This window comes from Natator depressus, chromosome 9 (genome assembly GCF_965152275.1).
Source record: "Natator depressus isolate rNatDep1 chromosome 9, rNatDep2.hap1, whole genome shotgun sequence".
Taxonomy (NCBI): domain Eukaryota; kingdom Metazoa; phylum Chordata; order Testudines; family Cheloniidae; genus Natator; species Natator depressus.
Window position 1 is genome coordinate 52753072 of NC_134242.1, and position 22393 is coordinate 52775464.

The 22393-nt window shown below is 46.2% G+C and overlaps 1 protein-coding gene across 5 annotated transcripts in view; it reads left to right on the top strand.

The window, feature by feature from the left end:
* Window positions 1–22393, top strand: part of RYK (receptor like tyrosine kinase) — a 142945-nt gene that overhangs the window by 54122 nt on the left and 66430 nt on the right. For 2 of the 5 annotated variants that reach the window (XM_074964175.1, XM_074964173.1), the window contains 2 exons: window positions 2523–2623; window positions 9678–9812. In XM_074964175.1, coding sequence (XP_074820276.1) covers window positions 2523–2623; window positions 9678–9812 — 236 coding nt within the window. The remainder of the gene's footprint in view (window positions 1–2522; window positions 2624–9677; window positions 9813–22393) is intronic. The other 3 variants (XM_074964176.1, XM_074964177.1, XM_074964174.1) reach the window with 2 other exon arrangements.

Sequence of the window (22393 nt, forward strand, 5' to 3'; positions counted from 1 at the left end):
TCTACCACCTCCCTAGGTAACGCATTCCAGTGTTTCACCACCCTCTTAGTGAAAAAGTTTTTCCTAATATCCAATCTAAACCTCCCCCATTGCAACTTGAGACCATTACTCCTCGTTCTGTCATCTGCTACCATTGAGAACAGTCTAGAGCCATCCTCTTTGGAACCCCCTTTCAGGTAGTTGAAAGCAGCTATCAAATCCCCCCTCATTCTTCTCTTCTGCAGACTAAACAATCCCAGCTCCCTCAGCCTCTCTTCATAAGTCATGTGCTCTAGACCCCTAATCATTTTTGTTGCCCTTCGCTGGACTCTCTCCAATTTATCCACATCCTTCTTGTAGTGTGGGGCCCAAAACTGGACACAGTACTCCAGATGAGGCCTCACCAGTGTCGAATAGAGGGGAACGATCACATCCCTCGATCTGCTCGCTATGCCCCTACTTATACATCCCAAAATGCCATTGGCCTTCTTGGCAACAAGGGCACACTGTTGACTCATATCCAGCTTCTCGTCCACTGTCACCCCTAGGTCCTTTTCCGCAGAACTGCTGCCTAGCCATTCGGTCCCTAGTCTGTAGCGGTGCATTGGATTCTTCCATCCTAAGTGCAGGACCCTGCACTTATCCTTATTGAACCTCATCAGATTTCTTTTGGCCCAATCCTCCAATTTGTCTAGGTCCTTCTGTATCCTATCCCTCCCCTCCAGCGTATCTACCACTCCTCCCAGTTTAGTATCATCCGCAAATTTGCTGAGAGTGCAATCCACACCATCCTCCAGATCATTTATGAAGATATTGAACAAAACCGGCCCCAGGACCGACCCCTGGGGCACTCCACTTGACACCGGCTGCCAACTAGACATGGAGCCATTGATCACTACCCGTTGAGCCCGACAATCTAGCCAGCTTTCTACCCACCTTATAGTGCATTCATCTAGCCCATACTTCCTTAACTTGCTGACAAGAATACTGTGGGAGACCGTGTCAAAAGCTTTGCTAAAGTCAAGAAACAATACATCCACTGCTTTCCCTTCATCCACAGAACCAGTAATCTCATCATAAAAGGCGATTAGATTAGTCAGGCATGACCTTCCCTTGGTGAATCCATGCTGACTGTTCCTGATCACTTTCCTCTCATGTAAGTGCTTCAGGATTGATTCTTTGAGGACCTGCTCCATGATTTTTCCAGGGACTCAGGTGAGGCTGACTGGCCTGTAGTTCCCAGGATCCTCCTCCTTCCCTTTTTTAAAGATTGGCACTACATTAGCCTTTTTCCAGTCATCCGGGACTTCCCCCGTTCGCCACGAGTTTTCAAAGATAATGGCCAAGGGCTCTGCAATCACAGCCGCCAATTCCTTCAGCACTCTCGGATGTAACTCGTCCGGCCCCATGGACTTGTGCATGTCCAGCTTTTCTAAATAGTCCCTAACCACCTCTATCTCCACAGAGGGCTGGCCATCTCTTCCCCATTCTGTGATGCCCAGCGCAGCAGTCTGGGAGCTGACCTTGTTAGTGAAAACAGAGGCAAAAAAAGCATTGAGTACATTAGCTTTTTCCACATCCTCTGTCACTAGGTTGCCTCCCTCATTCAGTAAGGGGCCCACACTTTCCTTGGCTTTCTTCTTGTTGCCAACATACCTGAAGAAACCCTTCTTGTTACTCTTGACATCTCTTGCTAGTTGCAGCTCCAGGTGCGATTTGGCCCTCCTGATATCTTTCCTACATGCCCGAGCAATATTTTTATACTCTTCCCTGGTCATATGTCCAACCTTCCACTTCTTGTAAGCTTCTTTTTTATGTTTAAGATCCGCTAGGATTTCACCATTAAGCCAAGCTGGTCGCTTGCCATGTTTACTATTCTTTCGACTCATCGGGATGGTTTGTCCCTGTAACCTCAACAGGGATTCCTTGAAATACAGCCAGCTCTCCTGGACTCCCTTCCCCTTCATGTTAGTCCCCCAGGGGATCCTGGCCATCTGTTCCCTGAGGGAGTCGAAATCTGCTTTCCTGAAGTCCAGGGTCCGTATCCTGCTGCTTACCTTTCTTCCCTGCGTGTATGTATGTGTGTATGGAAGCATGAACTATACCTCTCGGCTGTATGCTTGGCTCAGACTGGTGCTGTGGATCTATTTCATGAATGGTATTCAACCACAATAGAAGACTAGTATCAATAAAATAAGGAAGGTATATGAAACTTCCTGGAGATAAGTAATGCTTTTTGTCTGTCATGTCTTATCTGTACACGTATCTTAACATTTCAACAAGGATTGAGAAAACTTAATAGAAAATAGATCAGTATGCAAATCAATTAATGAAAAGTATTAAATGTTAAAGGAAAGTGGTGATAGGATTGTGGAGAATCAAACGGTGCACTATGGAAAATCACCCACTTTCCTTAGTCTCAGTACTATGGATAATCGTCTAAATTTAATTTTGATATGCTGGAATTTCTCTGACAGGATCTTAAGAATTTTATGTTACAGAAGCAAGTTTGATGTTTTGTCAATTTTTTTGGTTTAAAACAGCATTAGTGACAGCAGCAGCTCACAAGGTTTATCCCAGCCCTCTACACAGACGACACAGTACCTGAGAGCTGACACCCCTAACAATGCCACACCAGTAACCAGTAAGTATTAATCTAATTACAAAAATGTACAACAGGTGACTCTGGGCTGGCCTAGTTTCCCAATGATTAGATGTGCCCTATTGATGACATTCTTATTGACCAAGAGGGAGGAGCATGAACAAGATCTGGGCTTGGCATCTGTTTAGTCTGTGCTTCCTAGGCCTCTGATACCAATTTACCTCAAAGAAGAATTTCAGCTGGCCACAAGCATGGGTCAGTACTGGACCCAGTACTAGTCAATATTTTCATTAAAGACTTGGATAATGGACTGGAGAGTATGCTTAGAAAATTTGCAGATGACACCAAGCTGGGAGCGGTTGCAAGCGCTTTGAAGGACAGGATTAGAATTCAAAACAGCCTTGACAAGTTAGAGAATTGATCTGAAATCAACAAGATGAAGTTAAATAAAGATGTGCAAAGTACTTCACTTAGGAAGGGAAAATCAAATACACACTACAAAATGGGGACTGACTGTACTGCTGAATGGGGTGGTGGTAGTACTGCGGAAAAGGAGCTTCAAGGGGTTATAGTGGATCCCAAATTGAATGAGTCAACAATGTGATGCAGCTGTAAAAAGGGCTAAAATCATTTTGGGGTGTATTAACAGGAATGTTGTGTGTAGGAAATGGGAGTGCTCTACAGGGTACTGATGAGGCCTCAGCTGTAGTACTGTGTCCAGTTCTGGGCACCACATTTTAGGAAGGATGTGAAGGAATTGCAGAGATTCCAGAGGAGAGCATCAGATTTTCTGAACTTTATACTATTTTTGATCTATGAGGAAAGGTTTAATCACTTTTCTTCTTGAGAAAAGAAGACTGAGGGGCGACCTGATAAGTCTTCAAATATGTTAAGGGCTGTTATTAAGAAGGACAGTGATCAATTGTTCTCCATGTACACTAAAAGTAGGACAGGAAGTAATTGGCTTAATCTGCAGCAAGGGAGATGTAGGTTATATATTAGGAAAATTTTTCCTAACTACAAGGGTAGTTAAGGTCTGGAATTAGTGTCCACTGGAGGTTGTGGAATGCCCATCAATGGAGATTTTTAAGAATAGGTTGGGGTTCTCAAACTTAATTGCACTGCGACCCCTTTCTGAAAAAAAAATTACTACACGACCCGGGAGGGGGACATCAAAGCCTGAGCCCGCCCAAGCCCTGCCGCCCTGGGTAGGCGGGCCAAAGTCCCAGGTGGGGGGCATGTAATCTGAGCCCTGCCACTCATGGCTGAAGTCCTCGGACTTCAGCCCCAGCAAGTCTAACACCAGCCCTGGTGATCCTATTAAAATGGGGTCCCGACCCACAGTTTGAGAACCACTGGATTAGACAAACACCTATCAGGGATGGTCTAGGTTTACTTGGTCCTACCCCAGTGCTGGGGGCTGGATTTGCTGACTTGTTGAGGTCCCTTCCAGCCCTGCATTGCTATGATTCTATGATAAGCTCTGCTATGTCATTTTGCTGGTTTAGGCAAACTACATGTTGCTATTCTGTCCAAGGCATTATCACACCAGTATGAATCTGTGGTTTTGCTGCTTATCCTTCAATTAGATATTTTTGTGTTTGGGTTGAAATCTCTCTACTCCTCTGCTTTATCAGATGTATCTTTTCCAGCTGTCTCTGGCCATGTCTATGCTACAAACTTTAGTCGACGCCAGAACTGACTGGACTGGACTGGAGTCTCAGATAGATTCTAGCTTGCCTGTGGCCAGCCCCCCCACTCCCCCACAGTTGCATGTCCCCCATCCTCCTCACTCTTGGTGTTCACGCTGGGGGCCTGTGACTCAGGCTCCTCAGAGGTATCCACAGTGGTCTGTGGGGTAACAGTAAGGTGTCTGCCAAGTATGGCATGCAGCTCTTCGTAAAAGAGACTGTTGGCCCCCCAGCCTTCTGATATGCCTGATGCTGTTCCTTCGCTTTCACGCAGCACTACTCCTGATCCCTTTCATACACCTTTTCCTGCATCCCCTGTGTAATCTGCTTATAGATGTTGATGCTCCTATGGCTGCAAAGCCTCTTCTCCCCATAGGCCCAGGAGATCCAATATCTCCTGTCTGTTCCAGGACAGAGTGCATCTGGATGTGTAGATGCCATGGGCAAGAGGCAGCTGGGCAAGAGGCAGTGGAAAGCTGCTCGGTGTGCTCGCTGAGCTGGACGGCCAGGAAAAGGCATTTCAGAAATTTGCAGGGCTTTAAAGGGGTGGGAGGCCTTCTGGTTTCCATAACCCCTGGGCAGTGGAGTTCACAGTTATGACCATCAATGTTGGGCATTGTGGGACAGCTGCTGAAGGACTGTTAGGGTCAAAATAAGTAACCCAGTGTCTGCACTTGTGCTGCATCGACTTCAATACCTGGACCATGGCTCAGCGTCGCTCGGGGAAGTGGTGGCACTGCTTTGCTGTATTTGGATGCTTATATTCGTGGGAAATAAATGTAAGTGTAGACACTTGGATAGCTAGGTCCACGCAAGGCAGCTTACTTCTGTCTAACTCTGTAGTGTAGACCAGTGTAGTGTAGTGTAGTGTAACTCTCTGTGTATCCACCGATGTCTTGCCTAATCCTTGTGAGGAGCTTACTTATGCAGTGCTTTAGGATTCCTTGAAAACAGCAAATAGCAGCATGTAGGAGAAAATGATCTGCAGGAAATGGATGAGACAGGGTCAAGCATCTTCATTTAGGGCTCAGGCTTGGACATCAGTATGAAGTACTAATGCTTATTTCTGGGTGCTATTTCTCTGCATGTTGCTGCTCCAGGCAGAGCAGAAAATCAATGTAAAAGCTCTGCAACTGTGGTGATGCTTCAGCATTTAATTATCTTCTGCTTTATCTGGACCAACATAGTGCAGCTAAAGATGAGGAAGTAGAGTTGTGAAGCATATGAGGGAAGATACAAGAACAGCCATGCTTTGTCAGATCAATAGTCCAGCTAGCCCAGTATCCTGTCTTCTGACAGTGGCCAATGCCAGGTGCTTCAGAGGGAATGAACAGAACAGGCAATCATTGAGTGATCCGTACCCTGTTATCAAGTCCTAGCTTCTGGCAGTCAGAGGCTTCGGGATACCCAGATCATGCAGTTGCATCCCTGACGATCTTGGCTAATAGCCGTTGATGGACCTATCTTACATGAACATATCTCATTCTTTTTTGAAACCCGTTATAGTTTTGGCCTTCACAACATCCCTTGGCAATGAGTTTCACTGTGCGTTGTGTGAAGAAGTCCTTCCTTTTGTTTGTTTTCATTTCATTGGGTGACCCCTAGTTCTAGTGTTTATGTGAAGGAGTAAATAATACTTCCTTATGCACCTTCTCCACACCATATGGGGAAGCAACAAAGGATTGGGAGGGGAAACCAAGAAATACTGAGGAAGCTGTAGATACAGGTTAGGGGAAAAGAAATCGCTGGTGTAAAAGGCCCTGATCCTGTATCCACTGAAGTCATTGGGAGCTTAGCCGTTGATTTCCATGTTTGCAGGATCAGGCTTTGGGAGAGGAAGGAAACATCTTAAAAAAATCAAAAACAAAATAATACCTAAATGAAAATTGGGAAAGGTTGAGGAAAGAGAATGCAAAAAAAGACAGAACACAGATTCAGAGATGACTCTGGTAACTGAGCTGTGGAAGATGTGGGAGACCCGATGCTTGTGATGAGAGAATAGCAAGCAGATATTATGTCGAGGGGGTGCATGAGAAGCATCCATGAAAGGAAAATGAGCAGACCGTGTGAAAGCCTGTCACGCAATCAGTGCTCATTGCATGTTTAAACCATTAACTTCCTAGTAAGACTATATGTCCCCACCATCTTATTTTTCTCCGGTATTGAAAATCAGCCCAATCCGTTTCTCCTTAACCTCTCCCATCTCTTTTTTCCTCTTTTGATGTTTTATCTATTGTCACCATTGTTGGAAGTCATTTGAGAAATGACTGTAAAAGACATCTGTTAAAAGGGTTTTTGAAGAGGGCTGAGCGCATGATTAGACTGTGGAAAGGTGCTTTTCTCATAGGTGGCTGGCTAGCAGAGTTCCTTTTAAATGAGTTTGATGTTGCTGGGGTTTTGTTGTAATATGTCCAGAGCTTTGTACAGGCTTCCTTTTTATTTAAATTGAAATAAATAGATGAGAAATAGCTTTACTTTGGCTTGTAATATCCAAATTTAGATCTGCCTCCTGCACTTCTTTTACTCAGTCATATAATTATGACTAATATTTTCTCCTAAATGATCAACTTAATTGCATATCGTTTTTTTCTTACAGAAACAGCCTTAAAGGCTGGTCTAACTCACTTTTTCTATATAATCGGTGAAGCATTGAGTTAATAGTTTGATGCTATATTTAAAACAAAGATTGTGTTCTTTAAGTCTATGTCCACTAGAACATCTCTCTCAAATTTTTAGTGCCATCAACGTGCTTGATGCTTTACAGTACACACAATTAAAGACGGTCTCTGCCCCAATGAGCTCATCATCTAGAAGGTAGACGCACATAAAAACAAGAGGATGAGGGAGAATTCAGGGATGGTGGTAATGTACTAGTTTCTAATTAATTTGTTGTTTGTATGGTAGACATCAGAGTTAGGTTTTAAATGGGGACTTGAATGAGGAGGGATAATGGTTTGAATGGGAACAGCTGGTATAAAAAAATCCTGTAGAAAATGTGTTTTTGATGGCAATTGAAAACCCAAAAACTTGGGCTGAAAATTTCAGTTTTTGCTGAAAAATCAAAATTTGGCATGCAATGCGCACACATCTCACAAAAAAGTTATTTTATTCAAAAACATTTTTTTGTCTCAGAAGTTTTGACTGATTTCACTGTCTCTAGAATGGGTATCAGCAGTGTTATTCCAGACATGCAGCAGTGTGGGAGAAAAAGCATGGAGTCAGGAGTATTGAGAGTATAAAGGAAATAAAGGGTCTCTAGGGCTGGAGATAATGTGCTAAGGCATGAGGTCAGAGATGTAGGGTAGGTCTGTGAAGGCTTTCCAAGCCGATTATGAGGAATGTGAACTGGATGTTGTGTTTCAGAGAGAGCCTGTTTTGAGAGCTCCAAAGAGGAGGTGACATGACTGGGCTAGCAGGTGAGGAATATGCCTTTGCAGCTGCCTATCAGATTCACAGGGAGGGTGTCAACTATCAGTGGAGCCAGAGAGGAGGAACTAACTTCATCTTCCTGTTAACCCCAGCTCTCTCAATATCTCCAGTGGCCAGTTGAGAAAGAATAAAACTGTAAATCAAATCACATTTTGTGCTTTCTTGACAATGCTCAGCTGTTTGCCTCGGCACTTGGCAGTTCAGTGTATATTGGCTGAGAAGTTTTGTTTAGCAGTGGGATAAGTTGAGGTTTTAATCATATTTCACTATTCTATTACCTAGATTAGGGTGAATGTGTTAAAGTAAAAATATTAAAACATTCATTTTTTAAAAATGCTCATATAACCAAAAACTTTTCATTGTTTGTTCTTCTCGCTCTGATGTTACTTATACCACCAGTACAGTATATCAGGAGAAATTTCAGCGAACCTCCTTCACCTTCAGAAATAGTCTTAATCTCAAATAAAATTTCCTGATGCCTCCAACTGGAGGAAGTTGTGCACCTATGATCTCAAATAACAGTCCTCAGAATTGCATACACTTGTTTTCCCTAACAAAGTGAATTCTGAAGTCTGTGAGTTCACTCTCCTCTAACAAAAAAAGCTCCTGAAAAGGTGATCTACAAATAGAATTAAGAAACTCTTAATTAAGAAACTATTTCCAAATTATGATGAATGCCCACAAGAGGTCAGAAAAGGAAATTAGCATACAGTGATTTTAGATTTGCCTTTTTCCCAAGTCATCCTCCTCCCCCTTCTTATGCACTATGCTAGTGATGTCATATCAAATATAGGAACAACCCTGTGGGGTTTCAGATAAGTTACACTTTAGTTATTTTGGCAGGATCTTGAGCCCCTGGAAACCTATTAATGAGCCTAAAAAAGACACTCTCGTAATCTTCTTTAGGCAGAGCCATACTCCAGCAGGCTCCCTTGATTGATGGAATGTGGTTTGTGCCACCTGTGAATACGTATTGCAATAGTTAACTCTCCTGCGAGGTGGGTTTGAGGCTTGTTTTGCTATCTTTGGATGAAAGATGCCATGTAAATTAAATGATTGCACTGCACTGGTGATGTCACATAATCCAGGTTCCTTTAGGTCTTACAAAGGATCCTAGTCTCAGTACACATATTGTTTGTATGAAGCCAGCTTTACTTTTGTGCTTTGTTATGACAATAAATATCAAACCAGATTTACAGTGACATCTCTGTGCATCAGCATTACCATGGTGAGACTTCTTGCTAAATGGAGTTCAGTCTACACTTTTCTATTTCTAAGGATCTTTTACCTGTTGTCTGAGACCCATACTGATGGGGAAACAGTAGAAGCGACTTAACAGAAAATATATGCACAAAGTAAACTGAAAAAAATATTAATTTTTCTCTCTAACCTACTTTGGTTTTAGTAATCTTAAGTGTTAACGTGTAACAATTTTTGGATAAATATGACTTTCAAGTTGTCCCTTTAAACATTTATCCATGGACTCCATTACTACAATATCATTAAAACGTTCCTGAATATAGTCACCTCTTTAGAAGTCTCAGATGTCCAGAAGAGGGCACTGATATGTCTGTGCTTTTCAGATTGCTGTTGTAATCCATAGTAAGAAGTTGGCTTCATTGTAGCCATGTACTGCACAGTTCTGAGCATGATTATTTGTTTAGTTGCCCACCAATCTGTGTATTTGGTTAAGGCAATAACTGTCTTAAGTGTATAACAAGGTAAACAAATACAAACTGAATGAGTTGGTTATATAGAATGACTGACTGAGCATGTGCTCACTTCAGAGGCATTTATATTCATGTTGCCTTTCTCAATGTATTTTGCTACTTGTATTTTATGCTGAAACCTAATCTTGATTACTTATAACTAGGCATTAATTTTGTGTCCTTTCCATATGTAGGTGGTATTGAGGGAAGTGATGTGCTTGGATTCTCATTATAAGGGTATTTATATTGGTTTGTTTGGCTCTGCTGGCTCCTCAGGTTATCCTACGTTACGGATAGAGAAGAATGATCTTAAAAGCGTCACCTTGTTGGAGGCAAAAGCTAAAGTGAAGGACATAGCAATCTCCAGAGAGAGGATAACTCTAAAAGATGTACTCCAAGAAGGTATTTACAAGACTTTCCTTAAACACATGTTAGGTACCATGAGTGATATATTCATTTGTCCTCACATGATTTTCTCCCCAAGAATGTTAGACATGGACAATAGATGTTACTTCTGATCCTTATGTGACTTTAGTTGAAGATGTAAGGAAATGATTAGAAACTTGAAATACGCATATCATTTGTCCAACAATTCACTTCTTTAAAAATGCTTTTCTCTTATTTTCTGGTCTCCTGAATTCCACAAACTAAATTATTGTGAAAGATGGCATTTCAATCTGAGTCTGTCTTGATAATATATCGTATTTAAATAAGTCTTAGCATTTGTTCAGGCTCTCCCATAAAGTGTGGGCTGACTGACTAACTGCAACTCAAAGTGATGGCAAAATAACTCATTTTCCACTGGTAGAGAAAGCGCTTCACTGAAAAATTCAGTCATCCTTTAAATTTATTTTAGCAGTCTCCCTTTCAACTCGGCCAAATTAGAGGATGCTAAATGAAGACTCAAGTGACTACCACAATATGAGTAATGAGTGCAGAATAAACAGATTGTGGATGTGAAAGCTCACAAGAGGAGAGATCATTTGATTCTTTTCTGTCTGGCTCAGTGTTTTTCGTTTTGAAACTACACTTGTAGATTTATGTTGACCTCAGTTTTGTATCTGGTAGTCAAGAAGTCAAGAAATTGATTTTAAAAATAGCTGTTTTTATGTTCTGTCAGTAATCTGTACAATTACAGTAGATCTACGCTCTTGTGAGTCTTCTCCAAAGCATGCCCAGATTTAGAGCACTCAACTCTGAGATTTGAGCTATTAAATCACCTCGTGAGAGCTTATGCTGAATCTCTTTGCAAAGAGATATAAACTAATTGCCTCTGTTCCTTTTTTGAAGTGAACAAAGCCACTTCAGTGTTCACATTACACTTATCCAAAACTTTTTAAACCTTAGTGAACTTTGTTCTTCAGCCTCAACTAGTTGATTCCACAAAAAAGAGCTGTTTTTAAGGGCTCTTGGACCATTAATTTGTTTCCTTTGTGTGTAGGGGAAAATCTTTTAATTTTCTACTTCCAGCCATTGACTCTAATGCAGAGAGACTTCTAAAGAATTGAAACAGCAAGCATTCTCAAATGCCACCCCAGGTATGCTTATAATGTCCACGACAAAGAGAAATAGGGTTGCTTGTCTTGTCTTGGAAAGGATCCAAGTGCTTCTGAAGGCAGGATATGCACAAATAATACTGCCTTGTAGCTTGGATTGTAAGAGACACTTAGGATTTATATTTGGCATGCCTGAAGCTTTCTGACTTGATTTGGAGTGTGTCATAAGCTTCAAATTGTAGCAGTGCTTTGGCTGGAACACAGCAGCACAATTGTCATTGTTTTGACAGTGTCATGACACCCAAACACGTGGCACAGTGCTGGGTTACTGCATTGCAACATGACTAGGTTCTGAGGAATCCTGAAAAACTAACTGCTGTTAGTCCCCAAAAGTTAGTTCTAACAAAGCTTTTAATTTGGCTAAATTTAAATGGGCAGATGTTAATGGTAGGTAGACGTGTCAGTTTCTGGTAAGCTAGATTAATGGCTCAGAGCTTCAATTTTGGAGCGCTGCAAATTTTGGAGTTTTCAAGGAGCACGGGCTGAAGAGCGTGCAGCAATTGTAATTATTACTTCAGGAAACAAGAATGATGACTATATAGTTTCTATATATTTTAATAAGGATTTTATATTACTATTGTGACTGTTCTAATGTATTCTAAAAATCCTACATGAAATTGTATGTAAAGTGAGACACAGTACATCACATTAAATACTGGAGTATATGAAAGATTAATTTGTTATAACTGCCTTCATCCCAACATTTCATGATTACAAGCTAGTTAGATACCACCTACAGTACTGAAGATGGGAAGAATAATGCTAAAGTCATAGTATAAAATGTCCTTCCTTTTGTGGGATTCTTCAAGTCTTTGTAGAATTGTAACCTAGATCTAAAGTACCTTCAGCAGTGCTCTTTTCAAGTCTGGAATGGAAGGAGGAAGGCTGGCTTGCTTTGCTTTTTGAAACAATCCAGGCTGTGTATTTATGATTGATTGCATGTGTCAGGGCTGATTCACCACTCTGGCACTTTGAGTGCAGAAGGTGGGGGCCCACAAGGATTCTAAAAAATAATACTGGCCGCTCCAGGCTGCTATTAAACTCCCGAGGTTACAGCTTTTCACTGATCTTGGATGGGTAGATGCTGCCACCACCCAAGTGCATAAAAAAAACCTGAGACACCCCAAGAAAGCGCACTTCAGAATTCCTTCCTGTGGCGTACCCTGAAGCCCTTTCACCTCCCCCCCGGGGAAGAGCTCAGAAAGAAAACAAAGGAAATCAGCTGTTGCCACCAGCTAAACAAACAACATAAGCACAAACCTCTTAGGACACACAAATCCAATCCTGTTCTTAATAAAATAAAATTTAAAAAGGTAAATTTTATTAAAAAGAAAGGAAATATATTGAAATACATTTGGAACTTAGGCTTTTTGCTAGATTAAAAAAAAACAATTACAAAAATTAAGCATCAAGATAGCTCTCTTGAGGTTCAACTTAAAGGTTACAAGTAAAACAAAGCACCTGAAGTTAGCACAGAGGAGTCCACAAGACATAAAGAAATAATAGAGATAAACCTAATCGCGTCTTCCTAGACATTTCCTGATCTATTTACGTATCTGGGGTTTCAAATAAGTAGTTTCTACGTATGATCTAGTAATTTTCATATCTGACCCACAGGTTTTTACAGCATAGCTGTTCTGTCTCCCGTCTCCGGAGAAAACAACGACAGACAAACGGAAAGTTTTTTCCCAATTTTAAAAAGTTCTAGGCCTCCCGTTGGCTCTTTTGGTCAGGTGCCCACTCCCTTCCTTTTACCTATGGGCTATTTTAACCCTTTACAGGTAAAGCAAACAGGGATTTTATAGGTAACTGGCTGGTTAGGGGTCCATAAAAGGGAGCTCACCCCCCGCCCTTCATTTATCACAGCATGTTAGCTCTCTTTAAAGCTAACTGCTTTTTACGTGGACTACAAGAACGAGTCTGTGGAGGTAATCTGTTTTTCCTGTAGTTAGTGTAGAAATTTGCATCTTATTATTGTAGCACATTGTGCTAGGCACTGTACAATCTAAGGGCATGTCTACGCTACAAAGTTAAGTCTATTTTATGAAAGTTGACATCGTGCCTCCAATTTAAGCAAGTCGATCTTGCGCATCCCAGCTATGCTCATTGTGTCGTTGGAGCGCATCCTCACTAGCAGGGCTTGCATCAATGCACAGAGCGCTGCACTGTGGGTAGCTGTCCCACAGTGCATGTAGCCAAGTGGAATTTTGGTTTGGGCTCGCAATGCCTTATGGGACCAAAACATTGCGCGGGTGGTTATGGGAACATGGTGTTCTTTTTCGAGTGCTGCTCATATTGATTCCAATTTAGGTGTGCGCCCGCTGCGTGCACGGCCGTCAGAGAACTTTTACCCTAGCAACACCTGGTGGGTTGGCTGTGGAGCCCTCTGGAGTGGCGCCTTCATGGCTCTCGATATATACCCCAGCCGACCCAGCCCTCAGTTCCTTCTTACTGCCCATGACTGTCGTTGGAACTGTGGAGTTCTGCTTCACTGGTCTCCGCTCTCCCTAGCACTTGCAGTTTCTAGTTTATAATAGTTCATAGTTGATAGTTTATAGTAGTTCATAGTTATAGTTGTAGTTAGAGTTAGTGTTAGTGGGTTGGAGGGTTTCCCTTCCTTCCTGATTTTCTGTTGGGCTCATGCCCAAAGCTCCAGGATTCAAGCCCTGCGGTTCCTGCTCTAAGTCCATGCCAACGGGCGACCCCCATGACTCTTGCCTAAAGTGTCTGGGGAAGTCTCATCTAGCAGACAAGTGCAGGTTCTGCAAGGGTTTTCGTCCCCAGACCAAGAAGGAGCAGGACTTTCATCTCAAACAGCTCCTTATGGAGGCGGCTCTTAGCCCTCAACCTCCTGCGGCACACCAAGATCTGCAGTAGGAGCTGCACCGTGGTTGGACTCTGACTGAGACCCACAGCACCGACGCTCTCCGGCACCGCAGCCGACATCATCGGCCTGGCACTGCTCCCACTCCCCTGCCTAGAAGTGGCACCGAAAGCTGGAAAAGGCTGGCCCACCTCCACAGAGGCCTGCCCCCTTGGAACTGCCTCTGGAGGCGCGTCCCGCAGGGGAGCACCTAGGGGCACAGTCTACGGCCTCGGCACCGTTGGCTCCGGCCCCAGGAGGAGAGCCGTTGAGTCCGGTGCCCCTGGGCTCCCCGGTACACAGCGTGGTCGAGGTCCAGTTGCTGTCCACCCCGGATACCTTTGCGGTTGCGAGGGACTTTATTGCCATGACGGCATCGGCATCCCCTCAGCCTCATGCCAAGGCACCGATACCTGCATGTGCAGCACCGTCCCGAGGCAAGCTGGCCCTGATCTACCTGTTAGCACCGTCGGTCAAGCCACAGCTCCGGTCTCGTTCTCGGTACCGTTCCTGCTGCCGACACCGCTCGCAGTCCCAGCGCTGGTCCCGGTCGCGGCGCCGCTCAAGGAGCAGATCCTGGACCTGATTCTCATCATCTAGACCCTGGTCCAGATCCAGGCACCGTTCCAGGTCCCGGTACCGCTCCCCAGTGTCATGGCACCGTTCACCATCACCCTGTCAGCGTGACCCGGGGAAGATCCACTTGGCACCACGGTGGCCTTCCTGTTCCGTTTCCTATTCTTCGGGATCGGAGGCAGGGTCGCGCTTCTCAGACCGCCACCAGGTGGACCATAGCTGCTGGGAGTCAGGGTTGGGCATTGGCAGGCGCAGAGCAGCGTCCTGCTCAAGGACCCACCCAATGGCCGTTCTGGACACCCTGGGCGTACCAGCAGGCCCAGGGTGCTCTGTCTGGGACTTCTCGCTCAGCCCCGTCAGAGCAATGAGTGCCAGAGGCTGCCACCACTCGGCCCACCCGGGAAGCATGGAGACGGTGGTGGCTCCTCTTCCGGCTACAGGACCTCCTCCAACACCAGTTCCTGCTCCGGGGCCTGAGGTCACTGGCACAGGACAGCTGAGCCCAGTTCCGCAAGAGGCCTTAGATGACCCGCTCCCCCCTGTGGCCTCCTCCTCCTCACCCAACGAGGGGGTGGCAGGCACTGCAGTATTGGGTCCCCTTCCCACAGACCTCCGTGCCCACCAGGACCTCCTGCGCAGGGTGGTCCACAATATGAACTTGCAAGCGGAGGAGGTGGTAGAGGTGGAGGACCCGGTGGTGGATATTCTGTCAGCAGAAGCTCCGTCAAGGGTAGCCCTACCCCTTATTCGGACTGTCCAATCTACCACAAGAACAATCTGGCAAACACCTGCATCCATCCCACTGACTGCTCAGGGAGCGGAGCGCAAATACTTTGTCTCCTCAAAGGGCTATGATTATTTGTTCACCCACCCACAGCCTTGTTCGCTAGTGGTAGCATCGGTAAATGAGAGAGAAGGGCATGGCCAGCAGGCCCCAGCTCCCAAATCAAAGGGCGCCAAGCGCCTTGATCTGTTAGGGCGCAAAGTTTATTTTTCGGGGGATCTTCAGCTCAGGATCGCTAATCAGGAGGCGCTCCTGAGCCCCTACACATTTAACTCTTGGAACTCCATGCTGAAATTTAAGGAGTTAGTACCTCCTGAGTTCAGAGAGGAGTTTGGGGCCTTGGTTGATGAGGGCAAAGCAGTGGCACAGACCTCATTGCAGGTCTCGCTAGACGCTACAGATTCTGCCGCACGTACTTTGTCCTCGGGGATAACAATGAGGCGTATCTCCTGGCTGCAAGCCTCCAACCTGCCACCAGAGCTTCAACAAACACTGCAGGACTTCCCCTTTGATGGAGAGGGCCTGTTTTCAGACCAGACTAATTCCAGGCTACAAAGCACTAAGGACTCAAGGGCAATAATGAAGTCCCTGGGGATGCACACACCAGCTATCCAGCGGAAACCCTTCAAACCCCAGCAGCCACAACAATGCTCCTATCCTCCTCCTCAACCGAGGCAGGATTTTTATAGGAGACGGGGGTGTAATGGCAGGAGGAAGCCCTCCAACCCCCAGTCTGGGCAAGGCCAGGGACTGTCCAAGCCTTCATCGGGCTCAAAACAGGCCTTTTGAAGGGACGCTTGAGGACGATGTACCAGACCTCATTCAGGATCTTACCCCACCCTTCTTGAATCGTTTATCCCGCTTCCACCTTGCCTGGTCCCACATAACTATGGACTGCTGGGTCCTCTGCATGGTGGAAGTGGGATACTCTCTCCAATTTTCTTCCTCCCACCCTCCTTCCCCGTCCCTCTTCAGGGACCCTTCTCACGCGCAACTCCTTATTCAGGAGGTTCAGATGCTCCTCGCAATGGGGGCGATCAAGGAGGTTCTGAGGGAGCTAAGGGGCAAGGGGTTTTACTCCCGTTATTTCCTAATCCCCAAGGCAAAGTGAGGGCTTCAGCCCATTCTGAACCTGTGCGGTCTCAGGTTCATGGTAAAGTTGAAATTCCGCATGGTCTCCTTGGGCACCATCATACCTTTCCTGGAGACTGGTATGCTGCCCTCGACATGAAGGACACACATTTCCACATAGCAATTCATCCGGCGCACAGACACTTCCTCCATTTTGTGGTCAACTGTGAACATTATCAGTTCATGGCCCTGCCCTTCAGTCTTTCCATGGCCCCCCGAGTGTTCACCAAATGTATGGTGGGTTGTGGCGGCCTTCCTTCATCAGTGGCGGGTGCAGGTATACCCTTACCTCAACGACTGGCTTATCCGGAGACGCACCAAAGAACAGGTGCAGTCCCACCTCCGCTTGGTCATGGACACGTTTCTTCGGTTAGGCCTTGTCATAAATATAAAGGGAAGGGTAAACACCTTTAAATCCCTCTTCCAGAGGAAAAAACCCTTTCACCTGTAAAGGGTTAAGAAGCTAAGACAACCTCGCTGGCACCTGACTGAAATGACCAGTGAGGAGACAAGATACTTTCAAAACTGGAGGGGGGGGGGGGGACAAAGGGTTCTCTGTGTGTGTGTTTTGGTTTTTGCCGGGACCAGAGCAGGAATGCAGATCAGAACTCCTGTAAAGAGTCAGTAAGCAATCTAGTTAGATATGTGTTAGATTCTGTTTTGTTTAAATGGTTGATAAAATAAGTTGTGCTGAATGGAATGTATATTCCTGTTTTTATGTCTTTTTGTAACTTAAGGTTTTGCCTAGAGAGATTCTCTATGCTTTGAATCTGATTACCCTCTTCCAGATCTGATTACTCAGGATCATGGTTGTCTCTGCCATCCCGACGTACGATCTCTCCACCTTACGGCATGGATGCTGTGTGGCTGAACCCTGCAGAACTTTGCTGTTCAGAATCTGTACAATAAGTACTGATGGGCAGCAGGAAGCCCTCCAGTAGGGCCACATATACGGCTAAGTGGAAGCGGTTCTCGTGCTGGTGCACTCGGCACAACACGACCCTCTCCAGGTGTCCGTGCCCCTCGTTTTGGAATATCTGCTGGGCCTAAAACAGCAGGGCCTGGCGGCATCCTCCGTCAGAGTTCACCTTGCGGCCATCTTGGCCTTTCACCCGGGTGCGAATGGCCGCTCTGTCTTTGCCAATCCCATGGTTGGCAGGTTCCTTAAGGGCCTGGACGTTCTCTACCCACAAGTTTGACAACCAGTCCCCACATGGGACCTTAACCTGCTCCTCCCAGACTCACGGAGCCCCCATTCGAGCCACTGGCCACCTGCTCCCTCCTCTACCTCTCCTGGAAAACAGCTTTCCTTGTCTCTATCATGTCAGCGTGGTGTGTCTCCAAGCTCAGAGCCCTTACCTCTGAACCACCCTACATTATCTTTCATAAAGGTAAAGTGCAGCTTCGGCCTCATCCGGCCTTTCTTCTGAAGGTTGTATCAGCCTTCCATCTTACCCAGGACATATTTCTTCCAGTTTTTTATCTAAAACCGCACACCGGTCGCCAGGAACAATGGCTGCACTCCCTCGATGTCTGTAGGGCCCTTGCTTTCTACATTGAGCTTACGAAACCGTTCAGGAAGACGACCCCGCTCTTCGTTGCGGTGGCAGACCAGATGAAAGGCCTCCTGGTTTCATCTCAGTGGATCTCCTCGTAGATCAAGTCCTGTATCCTTGCCTGCTATGATCTGGCCGATGTATCAACCCCGCCCCTCACTGCTCACTCCACAAGGGCCCAGGCCTCATCAGCGGCTTTTCTGGCCCAGGTGCCGATCCAGGAGATCTGTAGAGCTGCAACTTGGTCCTTAGTACACACTTTCGCTTGGCACTATGCCATCGTCCTGCACGCCAGAGACAACGCAGTGTTTGGTAGAGCGGTCCTACAATTAGCGTTTCTTCACTCCGACCTCACCGCCTAGGTAAGGCTTGGGAGTCACCTAAATTGGAATCGATATGAGCAAGCACTCAAAGAAGAAAAAATGGTTACTCACCTTTGTAACTATTGTTCTTCGAGATGTGTTGCTCATATCCATTCCAAACCTGCCCCCCTTCCTGTCTGTTGGAGTAGCCGGCAAGAAGGAACTGAGGGGGCACAGGGTCGGCTGGTGTATATATCGAGAGCCATGAAGGCGCCACTTCAGGGGGCTCCACAGCCAACCCACCAGGTGTTGCTAGGGTAAAAGTTCTCTGACGGCCATGAATACAGCATGCGCACATCTAAATTGAGCAACACATCTCAAAGAACAAAAGTTACAAAGGTGAGTAACTGTTCTTTAGCCTCCCATGATGCACTTACCTTCCTCCCTGAAATCAGCAGCAAAGAAACCAAGCCTTTTTTGCACCTTGTTTTGTAAACCTGGGTTACCTGCACAGACGCCATAGTATGGTAAGCATGGACCCCGCTCAGCTGTACACTGTTGTTGTGTGCATTCCAAACACCTCCTACCTTATCCTGCAGTATTTACTCATCTGAAGGAGGAGCCGCCGCGTGGAACAGTGTGATACCACGCAAGCAGCCCTGCTGGAAGCCATGGAGTGGAGCAATTTGCAGTTGCTGGTGACAGTCACAACACGGTGGCGCGCTGCTTCTGGGCCCAGGAAACAAGCAGTGACTGGTGGAACCACATCATTGTATGATGAGCCGTGGCTGCAGAACTTCTGAATGTGTACGGCCACTTTCATGGAACTATGTGAAGAGCTTTCCCCAGCCCTGAAGTGCAGCAGTACTAAAATGAGAGCTGCTCTGACAGTTGAGAAGTGAGTGACGATAGCTCTGTGGAAGCTTGAACACCAGACTGCTACCAGTCAGTGGGGAATCAATTCGGAGAGGGTAAATCTACCTTGGGGCTTCAACCATAGGCTGAGCAAGCACAGAATGGGGGTGGAATGTACCTTTGGGCATTTAAAAGGCTGTTGACATTGTTTGCTTACTAGGTTAGACCTCAGTGAAAGCAATATCTCCATTATTGTTGTTCCTGCTGTGTGCTCCATAATATCTGTGAAACAAAGGGAGAAAAGTTTCTGGCGAGGTGGGGGGTTGAAGCAGATCGCCTGGCAGCCAATTTTGATCAGTTAGACACCAGAGCAATAAGAAAAGCACATTAAGGGGCTCTGCATCTCTGAGGCTTTGAAAACCAGTTTCAGCAATGACCCTCAGTAATGTGACACTTGTGTGTGGTTCCTTACCAACCTGTCCCCTTCATTGCATTTTCTCCCTGTAAACCCAACCCCCACTAACCACAGTCTGCTGAATGAATAAAGAGCCCTTTCTCCTCAATATATTATTTTTTATGCTCACAAACGTGCAGAGACAGCAAAGAAAAGTAAATTAACCTGGGGAGGGAGGGGAAAGGAGGACAGCTTGCTTACAATTGCACTGCAGTAACGATCAAAAGTGTGGGATTGGGTGCCTTCTGGTCCTTGTACCCTCCCCTGGAACTGAGTGCAAGGGATACCAAACCTCCCCCTGCCTCATAGGACAGCTGGGAGAGGAGGATGTGGAACTTGGCGACGATGGCAGCAGGTTCAGCATAGGCTGCAGAGGGACTCTAGCATCCAGCTGCCTTTCTTAAACCTCAGCCAGATGCCTCAACATGTTTGATTGCTCCTTCATAATCCACAGCATCTCATCCTGTGTGGCACGCTCTTTTTCCCTGCATGCTGTCCTGTCCTCCCTATCCTTGTGCAGGTTGTCAGACGGTGTAATCCTCCGTGCACTGAGCTCCGTCTTGTCCCTCTTGGAGTTACACATTAACTCATTGAACATGTCTTCCCGAGTTGTCTTTTTCCACCTTCTAATCTGGGAAAGTCTCTGTCCTGGTGTGCGAGATGCGCCGATGAACAAGGTTTCAGCTGCAAGGAATGCAAAGTACAAGGATAGCATTGACAGTGCATACATTGTTTCTGGTGCAAGGTTAATTCTTTTTATAAACGAAACACCCCCTCCGTGCACTTTCCTGCAAGCCACAACGTAATCACAACTGCTGGCTATTGCAAGAGTCAGTTTGCTGCTACGGCTTTGGTGAGTAAGGCCACGAGGCATGGGCGAGAGGTCTTGTGCTGCAGCTTTTGCAAAGACATCCTTGGGATCAGTGGTTCCAACTTCAGAAAAGCCCCCTTTCCTCTAGCAACCTGGATGGTGCTTGAGGACAGGCACCAGTAATAAGTTCCCCCAAATAGTCTGATTTTTACAAAAGCTGCACTTGGTTGGGGAGGAAGGGAGACAAACAGGAAGCCGCCCGTTAAATGCTGGTTGCGATACACAGTGATCCCTTCCAACCACACCAACGGCATGCTGGGGAAAGCGTGGTTTTGTGACCCAGATTTCACCAAACAGGCCTTTTACTTGTTGAATTGTTTGCAGTTTAAGGGCTAGCATTTAAAACTTCCCCCATTTTCCGATGTAATATCACTCTCCTGAGGGTAACAGAGGCAGAAAGGGAGCAGATGCTGCATGTGTCTGAGTACAGACCTGGTCCTTGTGCTGCAATGATGCCGGAAAAGTTAATACTGGAGTGGTGTGGGAAAGTGTCTTACCATTGTGGACAAAATAAAGCAGCCCTTTCCGGAAACCTTCAGCAAAAGTTTGCAGAGTAACACAATGAAAGTTTCCTAGAGATCTCCATGGAGGATTCCAGGGTCATCCCCGGGTGCATAAACAGTCTTTTTCTGAGAGCACCCTCTGCGTAGCTGCAGTGGCTACTGATAACCACTACATCTACTACTTTGTTCAGATTAAACATTAAAAATAATAGCATGTAACCCCTACAGTTTGATTGGAAATGTGTACTCTCCAGAGGTGCCTTCCCTGGCATCACGCTCTGCCGACAATTGGTCCTGTGTGGGGATGGGCTCCAGGATGAAAAACAGTTCTTGGCTGTCTGGGAGAATGGATCCTCCGCTTTTCTGCCTCGCATTCTTCTCCTCCTCCTTTCCCTCATCAACAGTGTCCTCCTCGTTGTTGCTCGAGGTCACCTGGGGCTCCTAGGAGGTATCCACAGAGCATTTTGGGGTAGTGGTGGGGTTACCACTGGGAATCGCATGCAGCTCCTCATAGAAGGCGCATGTCTGTGGTGCAGAACCAGAACAACTGTTCACCTCCCTTGTCTTCTGGTACGCTTGCCAAAGCACTCTTATTTTCACATGGCACTGCTCCATGTCCCTGGTGTAGCCCTTCTCCCCTGTGCTCCGTGCGATTTTGGCACAGATGTCAGAGTTTTTTCTGCTGGATTGGAGCTCTGCCTGCACCGACTCCTCTTCTTCGAGTGATTGCTCATGTGCATTCCACAATAGGTATGCGTGCTCGCCTCATGCACCGGTGCCGGAAGTTTTCCCCCTAGCAGTACCCATAGGGGAGCGCGTCAAGCGACCCCTGGAGTGACGCCACTATGGCACAGTATAAGGGGTGCTGTGCGCTTCCCCCCACCCTCAGTTCGTTCGTGCCCACAGTGAAGATGTGTCGGTACTGCTCTGCTCCAGGTTTGCTATAGCTTCCCTCTTGAACTCTGCTAGTTCATAGTTGATAGTACCTGTAGTCAAAAGTAGTTTAGTTAGAGTTAGTTTAGTGTGCCCGGGTCGGGGCATGCCCCAGGCTTTAAATCGTGTGACACTTGCAAGCGGCTGATGCCTGAGAGTGATCGCGCACGCGAACTGTTTACGCTGTCTGGGGGAAACCCATCTCAGCAATCACTGCAAGATTTGCAGATCCTTTAAACCTCAGACCAAGAAGGAGCAGGACATTCGGCTCCGAGCCATTTTGATGGAGTCGGTCCTGACCCTGACACCGCTGCACCGCTCCGAGTCGGCACCGAGCACCGCAGCATCAGTGCTCAGCGACCCTTCGGTGCCTTCCACCAGCCGGCACCATTCCCCATCACTCCAAAAAGACAAACAAGAGGTTTTCTTCAACAAGGCACCAGAGCAAAACCGGGGTAGAAACTAGACCTGCGTTGGGCAGCTCTTGGTCCCCATTGGCCTCCCGGCTGCCGACTCAAGTTGAGTGGAGTAGCCCGGCCCACTCCGAGCGAACCTCGGAGTGATGTGGTTGGCGGATGTGATTGCAGAGCCATTGGCCA